This window comes from Brachyhypopomus gauderio, chromosome 1 (assembly GCF_052324685.1).
Source record: "Brachyhypopomus gauderio isolate BG-103 chromosome 1, BGAUD_0.2, whole genome shotgun sequence".
NCBI classification, from domain to species: Eukaryota; Metazoa; Chordata; class Actinopteri; order Gymnotiformes; family Hypopomidae; genus Brachyhypopomus; species Brachyhypopomus gauderio.
In genome coordinates, this window is record NC_135211.1 from 29091113 (window position 1) to 29102931 (window position 11819).

Below are 11819 nucleotides of genomic sequence, written 5' to 3' on the forward strand. Positions count from 1 at the left end.
CTTCTGGGTCTTTCGGGCCGAGCATCCGGACCCACGGGGTAACAACAGGTCAGCATCATCGTAATAAGCACGAGACCCGTTACTCAATACACAAGGGGCTCTCTGGACCGCGTAAAGTGACGTCACACAGCCATGTCAATTTCCATAACACGTGCTTATCTCAGAATGCAATTACGACAAATAAGAATGGGTTCTTTTGAAAATTTATTGAATTTACAAAAGAATAACATGGGTTTAATCTTCATCCTCCTCCTCCTCCTCGTCCTGGTTGATCTGGAAGTAGCGCAGTTCGTAGCTCTCCTTGGTATTGGCCACCACGCGCAGCCAGTCTCTCAAGTTGTTCTTCTTCAGGTACTTTTTGGTAAGATACTTCAGGTACCTTCAGAGAAACAAAAGAAATAGTCCAACTTCACTGACAAGACAATGATCCTAGCCATCTCAAGTTTCCCTAGAAACAGACCCTCATACATAAGCATGATGAGAAACCAATGTAACAATTTAACATTTTTTTAAATCAGCCTTGACATTTTTAATATGATTATAGTATTCATATTACACATTTCTGTAAACTCTTACATTATGCAATACACTTTTAAAGCACATTTTGAGTAAAACGTCTTTTTCGGCGCTATCTATTGGCCCTGGATTAAGCTTGTATTCAACAGCCTCCCCAGTTCTGATCTCAAGTAATCCTGAATATTAGCAGTGCCCTACTCCAACACAGCTGATTAACAAGCCCTCCGTGAGTTTTCAGGGAGGGTGCAGGATCAGAGGACACAGTACAGGAAACACTGTCGATCACAGATCCTGCAGCACACCCATGTCATCAGCACCGTCCACAACACCTGAGCCTCCTCATGCACCAACCTCCGTGAAGATTTGTTTTTGACTCCTTGAGATCTCGATAATTGGTTGATAACTTATCAGTGTGCCAAGTATTGGGAAAACTAAAATATGCACAGAAGACTGATCTCACAGTAAGAACATGACCAAAATAATCTGGAACAGAAAAGACCAGTGCAGAAGATGCACACTCCAGGAGGACATTAAACCTAATGGGAATCCAACACCAGGGTCAAGTCCTGGGGGAATCGTCAGACTGATCATTCAAGCAACTGAGCTTTTAAAGCCAGTGTTGTCACTGCAGCAATTCAAAGTTCTAGACTTTGACATGGAACTGCTTGGTAACTGAAGCATTTTTGTTGGTGTAAAGAACATTACCATCAAAGCCCATTTCAACAACCATGTCATGTTGTCACGTTGGCTATATTGCAGACCATTCATCAATTTACAACATTTCGAGAAAACCCATTATCAGTACTCTGTCCATCTACGAGGAACATTCAAGTCATAACCCAGTAAATGGAAACCAGTTAAGAGCTTGTCTTGGTGGGACTACAATCAAAAACGATCTTCAGAGGAGACGTGAAGAGTCTGCATTCATATACCACTGCATATTCAGTTGATTATGGAATTATTTTGGGGCAAAAATGGTTAAAAAGTTAAAAGACAAATGAATCAAACACTTGGGGAGAACCAAGTAAACTCGCCAATTTACACAAAGATAAGTGAGAGCTCCAAGAACAATGAAAAACTCCACGGCCTCCAAACTTCAGTAATGGCCATTTCTGCTAGAACGCTTTAATCCTTTGATATTCTAAACGGGTGCCAGCAATGACATGTCCAGGGGGGTAGGGTGAGAAACATGGACGTATAAAACACATGATCTCAGAAGCAGAGTGCAGGAGTGCGCATCTGGGCTCACCCAATTTGGTGTCCAGTTTCCTGCCATGCAAACGCAATGGGCAAGAATAGCACATTTCTGGCATTTCAGCAATCAGCAGCAGTCCTGCACTACGCTGCATTCAAAACAGACCGCATCCTAACCTCACGGCTGATGAAACAGTTGGTACAGACATCCGAGTGCATGTTCACTAAATAAAATAACCAAATAACTCCAACAACCGCTCTTGGTCTCTAGAAACATCAGCAGTTATAAAAGCTTTCAGCCTGGGGGGAGAAAAAAAGCTGAAAACTTAACGGAGACAGATTAGTTTATCAATTGTTTGGTTAACCCCACCCACTTGGGACATGAGAGGGATTTTGGAGGGAATTAGCTTTACTCTCCTGACAGAGTCTAAAACAGCACATTATTGAATTACATACTATGCTAATGAAGGTGTATTATTATTTTTGGTGTCCTTTTTGGAGACATGCAGTCTCTCAGTATCGTAGTCGGAAAGCTTGGCAACGCTACATATTGACGTCGACCAATGGTTGACATTCTTGTGCGAGATCACAGGTCATGTAGAGGGTCAAGAAATCATCAATCATGGCAATGAAGCAAAATATTGTAGGACCTGTCAACATGGGCATTAAAATACAAAATATTCTAACATGCTAGACTTTATCAGGGTGTCATGAGGTGTCCCAGATGCCGCATCCCTGCTCTCCAATTACATCACACCACAAGGCCCATTGCTTGTTTCCAACACTTGTATTTGGGCCTTTAAAGATTGTGTCAAAGCTGAACTGAATTTGTTGCAGTCTGATACCAGAATTAATCAAGACGAAGACACTATAGCCAAGAACATTTTAAAAATCCTTAAATATTCAAAGACCAAAGCAAAAGTGGATGTAGTTTTATTAATAAAATAAACAAAAGATGGGCATGTGGGCAAAAGCCCATCCTAAAAAATAACTAGCCTACATAATTAACCTCCCTTTATGCATCATTTTCAATACAAATTGACAACTAGCTACAATAGCATCTCCTGAACAAACAGTTGGCAGTTTACAAAGCGCATAAACAGAAAAAAACTTGATGTTTAAATCAATTTATATGTTAGTGAGCTAACATCATCCTCCACTTAGCCTGTTCAAAAGCTGCAGCTGAGGGGAGGTTTTATTCTGGCAGAATATATTGTTGATATTAAATAACACAAAAAAGATCATCGCCCAATGACCTCAGATGGACGTGTTTACTCATCTAGTCTCGTGAACAATCACCATGTTTTCGTTATCCTGAGACAAGGCCAATTACGAATGGCCAAGATCGAGCAAAACTAAGACCAATAATTCACTTTTTGGACACTGGTCTTGTGTACCATGTTAAGATACATTTTGTTCTGTGCACTTTCTGTTTAAGGTGTTACCTATGCAGAGGAACATTGAGGAATGTTTGGTGAGTCAGTAAACGTTGGTAAAGTATCACATGCTTGTCTTGACATCAATAGCAGATGGTGTCTCCTTGAGTGTATAAAATTCCCCCACCTAAATCCAACAAAAGGTGCAAAAAATGAATTGTGTATGTGTGTTACAGAACTGCACAAAAAAACTAAGCTTCAGATGCAGCACTGGCACAAACAAGAAGCTGCACTAAACATTCAGTTAGATAAAGACGATGGAACGAGCACAATATTAGGGAAAAGACAAAAGGTCCTCAACGTTGACCAGATTTTAAGAGAACTGTGAGCCATTGAGCACACTGTTGAGTTTGAACAGATGTACAATAGGCTACATGTTTTTAACACAATTCTTCCACAAGCACAATGTATCGGCTAAGTCACTTTTCACTGGGCAAAAGGCCGTTGCTAAAAAAGGAAATGTGTAAAATTCACACAGGATGTAGAAGAGTGCCATATTACTCTGTTTTCTTGTCCAAAACAGATATTTTCATGGTGGAATTGGTAGGTTCAGCCGTCACTGACCCAGTCTGCACCCAATAGTGTGTGGAGAGAAATGACTATCAGTATGACAGGGGATTGAACAGGCAGTCGCAGTCACAGTGTCAAACAGTCACAGTTGATATTCCATTGGTTTTAAGCAAAACGTCACTGAAAACAGCAGGTATATTCACAACGAAAGCCATAACGTTCAAGCAACCAGGTCAACTTGAACTAACTTCAAGACACTATTGTGTTAAGATAAGGGAAGTCCTTGTAAAAATGAAATTCATGATGAGACTCTTATTTTGACAGAACATTGAATGGAAAAAAAATGTAAAGTGCCACTGAAGCTACACAGGCAGATTGGACATGTTTCAACATAAGAGCCACAAAAGCTGCTGGCTTGCTCACGTTACATTGATGGTGAACGCATTTCAATTCTCAAAATTGTGGGTTTGCCTAGGGCCTCAAATTTCAATGAAACAGTGGCAGTGAACTTACATGAACTAGAGCCAGGAGTGTGGCATCTTCATGCTATTGACCGCTTCGCACACTTTAGTGCAGGGAGTAAAGTGACCACCAAGAAGCCAAGTGCGACTACAAAACCACTTCATTCATTGCTGAATATGTGGGCTGTAAGTGGGAAGAGCTTTGATGCGGCATGTGGAATTTTGATCGATCAAATGCTGCGAAATATAGAGATAAAATCAAACATATGCCTACGGTCTATCCTGCATGTGTTTAGACATGGGCATTATACATATTTGTTGTCTTTCCCATTTAGGTCAATGGCCTTTTAGAAAGTCATAATCAACAGAAGATGACTGCGTAAAGCAGCTGTGGCTGACTGATAAAACACCAGACAGGCACGCAAATGGTGCTGGATAAAAAGGACCTGATGGAGTCATTGGCCATGTAGGTGCAACGATGTGTGAGGCACGGTGGACCCTTATTCATGTTCTTAACTCCATGCGTCAAAAGATGGATGGCCCTTGCGTGGCAAGCCGTAATGGCCACTTGAAGATCAGACCAGAGTGACAGAGAGACACTTTTATCCCCGAGTGACTTAGTGTTAATGTGATCATTTGCAAGAGAACCTTACAAATGATGCAAATTGCCTGACTCATCACAACAACCAGATGTAGTCAGAGCTCAGATTTACTCTGAAAGCAGATGACCAAGACAGAGAGAGCAGAGTGTCACACACGGCAAAAGTTCTTGTCCAAGCAAGAAAGGCGATGTGAAAACATAAGAAATGGCATCATTTGCAGTACACAGAACCAGAGAACATTACTGGACCACGTTCCTAGTTCCAACTAACAATGCAGAACTTTGTACCGACATGCACATGATGGTGCAATACCAAAAGCTTGATTGGTTACAAGAGTCTTTGAAAAGACATTTTCTGTAAATCTGCTATCTGTGCCTCAGAATCTACAAATAGCCAAGTCTACAGGAATCAAAACAGCCCTTTTAAAATTATCATTTTTTAAATAAAGAAGTGTTAGCTCAAGGTCTAAATACTCCCACCTCCAGAACCTTAATGTAGAGAAATTCTGTGGAAGATGAAAGTATGTACATTGCATAGTTGAAGCCTGTGTCAGTACAACAGATTTGCAGGAACCAAGCGGCAGACATAATGTGCAACATTCATTCTCGACATCAGACATAACACTTGTCATCGTTCTTGCATTCAACAGCACAAACGCTTCACTATATTAATAATCTGAAAAATGAAATCAGACAAAAGTGACTTTAGAATTTTAGAACGCGGGGAAAATGCATCTCCTTGAAACAGGTGGTATTAGCGACGCCTCTGGGAAACACCTCAGATGGAAGCACCAACCTCTCAGATGGAGGCACTGAGAGTGGACATGTCATGCTCATGTGGCACTTGCAGATGGTATTGGCCACATCATGCTTTGAAGTTGACATGTGACAACAAACAGTACACCTTGCCTATTTGTAATACAGTAATTACAAATTTGATTATTTTTTTTTTAAGTGCAAAGTCCACCAAGTTCATTACAGAAGTGAGACTCCGTCTGGACACCCAGGACCTTAGGACTTGTAGCAGGACGGGCCATCCGCATTGGTTCATATTAAAGTTCCCAAACAAGGAGAATAGGAACGTAAGACTGTACAGACAGTAAGTAACCAAGTAAACTAAAACCCTGTGCCTATGTTGAACTGTTTAACTTTTGTTGCTTTAATTTCCTTTAAGAAAAAGGGGAGAGGGATCAATTCTATTTATTCTCGTGCACACATTATTTTAGGAATTACCTAGGTAGAGTATAAATTCTTTGAAGCTGTGGGCTAATGATTGTGATGACCATGCAAGAGTCTGGAACCTTTGCTGAAGTGTCACGTTCGTTGTTATTGTCTGACCTCTACACTCGGACGACTTAGATACAAACATGATGGTTGAAACATTGTAATCTGAGGGAAAACAAATGCACATATCCTCTTACCTCTACCACTGTAACACTTCTATTGTTCAGATAATTTAAATTGAAGACTGTTGAGAAACATCCCATTTTGTTTTCAGTTGTAAACACTTGTGATTTAGCACTAGTCAAATTGAACAGGCTATAAGATTAACATTTTAGATCTTTCAACAGATTTGACTTTTAATTTTATTTTACAGAGGATTATAAACAAGCAAAAACTGTCAAATGTTTTTTGAGGATCTCAACATTTTTATAAGGCTAAGCTACATGAGATTTTGAAACCCCACATTACTGTAAAACTCAATGACATTTCAACATGTAAATGTGCCATATTCATCTATTGTGATTTTCACCTCAATCAAAATTTGTCCTCCGCTTTTAACCATCTGTGCAGTTAACACAGACAGACACACACTAGTGATTACTATGGTGCTATTGTGCACATGTGCCTAGAACAGTGGGCAGCCCTAGCCCGGTGAGCAGTTGGGGTTAGGTGCATTGCTCAAGGGCACCTCAGTAATCTCCTCAGGTCTGGGATTCGAACCCATGACCCTCCGGTCACAAGACCAGTTCAACATGGATCTGGGTTTTGCAGGTTTAAACTTCATCACCATCCTGAGCCTGTCAGCTTGGTCAAACGTACCATGTGAGCAGTGCGCAGCGACTAACCTCTTGGAGAAGGGGACCTCAGAGGTCACTGTGATTTTACTCTTGCTCCTTTCAATGGAGACCACACCACCGCCCAAATTTCCAGCCTTCCCATTCACCTTTATGCGCTCCTGCAGGAACTGCTCCTGAAGCAGAAAATATGAGGACAAAAATCTAGATGAGCACAATCTTTGGCTATACATTGCAATATTCCAATTGTAGTTGGTCACTGTGACCAAAAGTGTTGATTTGAAAATCTGCAGTCAACAGTGCATAAAACAATTCGGTGTAAAGGAAGACTGATCCGCACACACAATTGGTCATCAGCCCCATCATTTCACAGGCATGCATCACTATACTTATATGGTATAATGTTTTGTAATATAGCATGTGTTTGCATTGCTTGAGACTTTACAAAAGGACAAAACAACTTACAGAAAGAGTGTGTGTGTGTCACGTAACATACCATTTCATACCAAAGTATGGTTCAAAAACTGAAGAAAAAAACCCACACTGCACTAAGTCCCAACAGACATGGACAGGGCAGCAAAATTGTTGTGTACTTACAAAGTTTGCAGCATCCATGATACCATCTTCCACAGGGTGTGTGCAGTCCAAGGTGAACTTCAGAACCTGCTTCTTCTTCTTGCCACCTTTTACTACTGGCTTCTTCTGCAATGAAAAGTCATCTCTAATGTGGGAATCAAGCATGACTCAACATTTCAAATTAAAAGTAGACCTAACTCTCTTAAATCAAACTCACAAAATCATAGCACACACGAAACAACTAAAAACTAAAGTACTTTAGTTTACATAATGTTACAACCACCAGTGATGCTAAAATTCTGAATTACATTTAACCTGGCCTACTGTTGCTAGCTGGCTAACAGGCACAAATCGCACTAATTATGTACCACTCAGTGGAATTACGACATAACCTACGATAGATGGTAAAGCAGGCAATCTATAAGTGTGGCGCCTGTCACCATTACCACCCTGTGGTTAAAGAGGCGACGTTACACATCTAGACAACAAGCTAGCCGCTGTCGCCATCACAACTCGTATGGCTAACACAGACGGAACGGCATTTTTGTGGCTACCAAAACCTAATATCGTCGTGATTACAAACTACACACACACACACTAATATCTAAAACGTACTTATCTTGGTTGCTTTGCTACACAGTTGGCAACAACATGCATGTTTCTGCTCTAGCCACGGCAGCTAACGCGCTACTCATTTCGGTGATTTGCTACAACGTGGTTTGAGATGAACAGGCCTCGCTTACACACCAACCTATAAACAAACGTCTCTCAAACAGCAACGCTCGTGTTAGCAGCTTTAAATCACTGTCTTAGAGAGACGGTTGTCTTCAATCAAACCCAGTGTCGTTTTCTGCAACCGGTGTGGGACAATACCCTATATATTTGAGTATTTCAGACGTATGAGTACTTACAAGCGGGGCCATGGCCGACACTTTTGGAAGAAAGGAAGAAGAAAAGGCGCGCATGCGCTTTGAACTTGGTTCAGAAAATCGATCACCGATCTAATGGATGTAATCGAGTGATCCTTCCGTGCAACCAGTAACATTGATTCAACTTTTTAAGCTGTTATTAATTTATCTTGAAGTTCGCTGAATGCCGCGACCGAAAGTAACATTTTGAATCTCGAAATATTTTTAAATTAAAAATATTTGCTCTGATGTTCTGAGGAACGACTCCATAGTGAAGTTCGTTGTAAATGTGACATCTAACTCTTAGACATCTTGCCTATACGGACAAAACTGCTAACATTAAACCAAATAAATGTTAATATCTTGTCCTTAGAATCTTGTCCTTAGAAGGGAAATTCATCGAGAGAGTGTCTTCTTATAAGTACTTAGGAATATGGATAGATGATAAGCTGTATTTTAATGTACATATTACGAATTTAGTTAAAAAGCTTAAAGCTAAACTTGGTTTTTATTTTAGAAATAAATCCTGTTTTATATACAGTGCTAAAAAGAAACTTGTAGAAGCTACTTTTCTGTCTGTGATTGATTATGGTGATATATTGTATGCATGCAGCATCCCACATACTGCGAGAGGTGGATTCAGTGTATCATGCTTCATTACGCTTTATTACAAATTCCAGGTCTCTTACTCATCATTGTATTCTTTATAATTTAGTTGGTTGGACATCCCTCACAATTCGTAGACAACAACATTGGTATATCTTTATCTATAAAGCAATACTTGGCAAACTTCCAATGTACCTTTGTAATCTTCTGTCAGTTAGCTCTGGTCCATATAAGCTTCGCTCTAATAAGTGGTTGCTTTTTAATGTACCACGAGTGTCAACTGAATTAGGAAAAACTGCATTCTCCTACTCGGCAGCTTGGGGATGGAATAATCTACAAAAAGTGCTTAAAATAGAAACACTCATGTCCTTAAATAGATTTAAAGCTGCCTTAAAGAATGTAATGATGGAGACTTGTGCTTGTTCTTCTTGAGACTTTTTGTATTTTTATATTGTATTGTATTGTATTTTGTACTTTTATATTGTATCTGTGGTTTGGCTGCTACCTTGGCCACACTGTAAAAAACAGAACTTAAAATTGCTCACCTTACTATGATTTTTAGTTTAGCTGAGCCAAAAATAATTAATTGCACCATAAACTATAACAAAGTAATTGGATCAGCTTACTTTATTGAGTTTCTTGTTAAAAGTTGATCTGACCTTACAACCTGCATTGTCAAAACATACAAATTGTAGTTGAACCCTAGTTAAGGCCAGGCCAACTCCTCTGTGCATGCTCAATTTGACTCCTTAGTTGAGAACGGGGCGGGGTTTGCGATTTCTGCCAGAATTTGACTCCGGACAACTTGAAATGTATTTCACCCAGAGGTGGGACCAAGTCAGTGTTTTGCAAGTCTCAAGTAAGTCCAAGTCTTTATACCTCAAGTCCCAAGTCAAGTCTCAAGCAAAGACACTCAAGTCAAGTCAAGTCTCGAGTCAAGACAGGCAATAGTCAAATCAAGTCCCAAGTCTGAAACTTGGAATTTCAAGTCCTTTCGAGTCTTTTTTTTTTTTTTTACTAATGTTGCAGGTATATTTTAAATTTTAAATGTAAATAATAGACATGCGTTCTTTTTTAAATCTGTATTCTCCTCAAATCTTGATAAAACATGTGCAACTGAAAACACGAAGTATAAAAAAAAATAAAATTACACCTCTTTATTGCACAGTTCAATTTGTTAAACTTAGCTGCAAAAATATTCATACTTTAAACTACAATTTTCCAGAAATAAATATTCTGTGAAAAAGTCATAAGTAGAACTCCATGTTCAAATAAAAAGTGCTGATATTTTCACAGTACAATACAAAGAACCATAACAGCATTTTCCCTCTCTTCTCTTATCTGGTTTCTTGGAGAACATGTGTGAGTGACACAAGACAAACAAATATAAGAACTGAACAATTAACAGGAATCTGCAACTTTAGACATTTCAGTAAACTATTCTGCATTGCATTTGCTGGCCAAAAGTCTGTATGTCATTTGTGCACGATGAATGATGTCCCCATAGCTGAAAACTCGCTCCACTTTTGTCAATATATTTTTTTTCTCGACGTAGATGTTCAAATACACAATCCATGCTGAGATAGAACTGGATATTATGATGGTGACAGAGAGAGGCTCTCTTCCCCGAGTTCAGATACAGAACCCAGGGTTGCCAACTCTCACGCATTGAGCGTGAGACACACGCATTTGACCGTCTTCACACGCTCTCACGCCACACATCCGATTTCTCACGCCGGAAAAAAATCTAGTTTATTTACCTCTGATCCACATCTATGATTCAATGAGTTACTAGTTCGCTCTGGCACCAACCACTGGCGATCGATCGATCGCGATATAATACTTAATTTGTGTCCATTTTACACCCCGCCCGGTAAAAATTTACGTTCGCCAACCCCCCATTTGATTGGTTGTGCTGCAGCTCATGCACACACACGTACAGAGTGTGGAAAAGCAGAGGACTGGTCTGCGTCAGAAGGACGGAAATGAAATTAATGGGGCGCACTTTATAAATATTAATATGCGTTTTAAAATTTAGATTTGGGGTAAAAAAAAAAATCAAGTCTTTGCAAGTAAAGGTTCAAGTCCAATTCAAGTCCCAAGTTATTGGTGTAAAAGTCCAAGTCAAGTCTAAGTCTCTGAATATTTTTTCAAGTCAAGTCAAAAGTCTTAATATTAATGACTCGAGTCTGACTCGAGTCCAAGTCATGTGACTCGAGTCCCCACCTCTGATTTCACCTGCAGCAAGCAGCGACCTACGCTACTCTGAACTGAATATTAACGTCCAAATGTGTTTTGTCATTTGTCTTATATGACCCAACTTCAGTTAGCTATTCTTAGTATTGAATTTAGAGATTTATGTACATGTGAAATACATACCAGTCAAGTTTTGTATTTAATAATACGAGACATTTCCCGTATCTGACGTAATCGCGTATCGCGTAATTTGCATAATCGGTTATTTGCATATAGCTGCAATCGAGGCTGTAGGAGAGACGAAAACATCTTTGGAGTGGCAAAAAGTGAAGAAAAAACACCCCAAATATGTTTTGAACTACAAATGTGACTAAACCCGCGAGTTTTCAATTGTTATTTTTTTAAAAGCATTCATGTGCCGCGCCAAACAGAATTCTGTCACTAGCCTCGCGAGAACTGCCACCTGCAGTAGTCTGTGTAGCAGTTCTCGCGAGGCTAGTGACAGAATTCTGTTTGGAGTGGCAATAAATAAAAAATATATATATGGTATAAGTCTGCTTTTGAGTAATAATTACATGGCTACTAAACTACATTCTATTTATTCTACTGTTATGATGGCCTTGCTGATAAAATAGATGTTATTGCATCTAAGACCCACAGAATGAATCAGAGCCATTTCTTTTACTTATTTATATATGTACAAACACTGAAGTAATCGACTCTGTGATTCTAAAGTTTTGACTTGCATCTAGAAACTTAGCCTTTATCCATCAAAACCCAAACATAACCTCTTCTTT

General features: G+C 39.5%; 1 protein-coding gene across 1 annotated transcript; it reads right to left on the reverse strand.

Moving 5' to 3' along the window:
- Nucleotides 1-187: 187 nt before the first annotated feature.
- rpl22 (ribosomal protein L22) lies at nucleotides 188-8320 on the reverse strand. Its single transcript, XM_077007738.1, has 4 exons — nucleotides 8224-8320; nucleotides 7334-7438; nucleotides 6788-6912; nucleotides 188-379 (listed from the first exon to the last, which is right to left on the reverse strand). Exons 1-4 carry the CDS (start codon nucleotides 8275-8277, stop codon nucleotides 235-237), a joined length of 429 nt encoding a protein of 142 aa, XP_076863853.1. The 5' UTR covers nucleotides 8278-8320; the 3' UTR covers nucleotides 188-234.
- Between the last annotated feature and the right edge of the window lie 3499 nt (nucleotides 8321-11819).

Excerpts from the sequence above, each read along its gene's own strand:
- rpl22 (XM_077007738.1), bottom strand. The coding sequence starts at position 8,277 with ATGCGCGCCTTTTCTTCTTCCTTTCTTCCAAAAGTGTCGGCCATGGCC. Across the intron at positions 6,913-7,333 it reads TCATGGATGCTGCAAACTTT|GAGCAGTTCCTGCAGGAGCG; the intron begins GTAAGTACACAA and ends TTTCTGCTTCAG. Across the intron at positions 380-6,787 it reads GAGGTCCCCTTCTCCAAGAG|GTACCTGAAGTATCTTACCA; the intron begins GTTAGTCGCTGC and ends GTTTCTCTGAAG.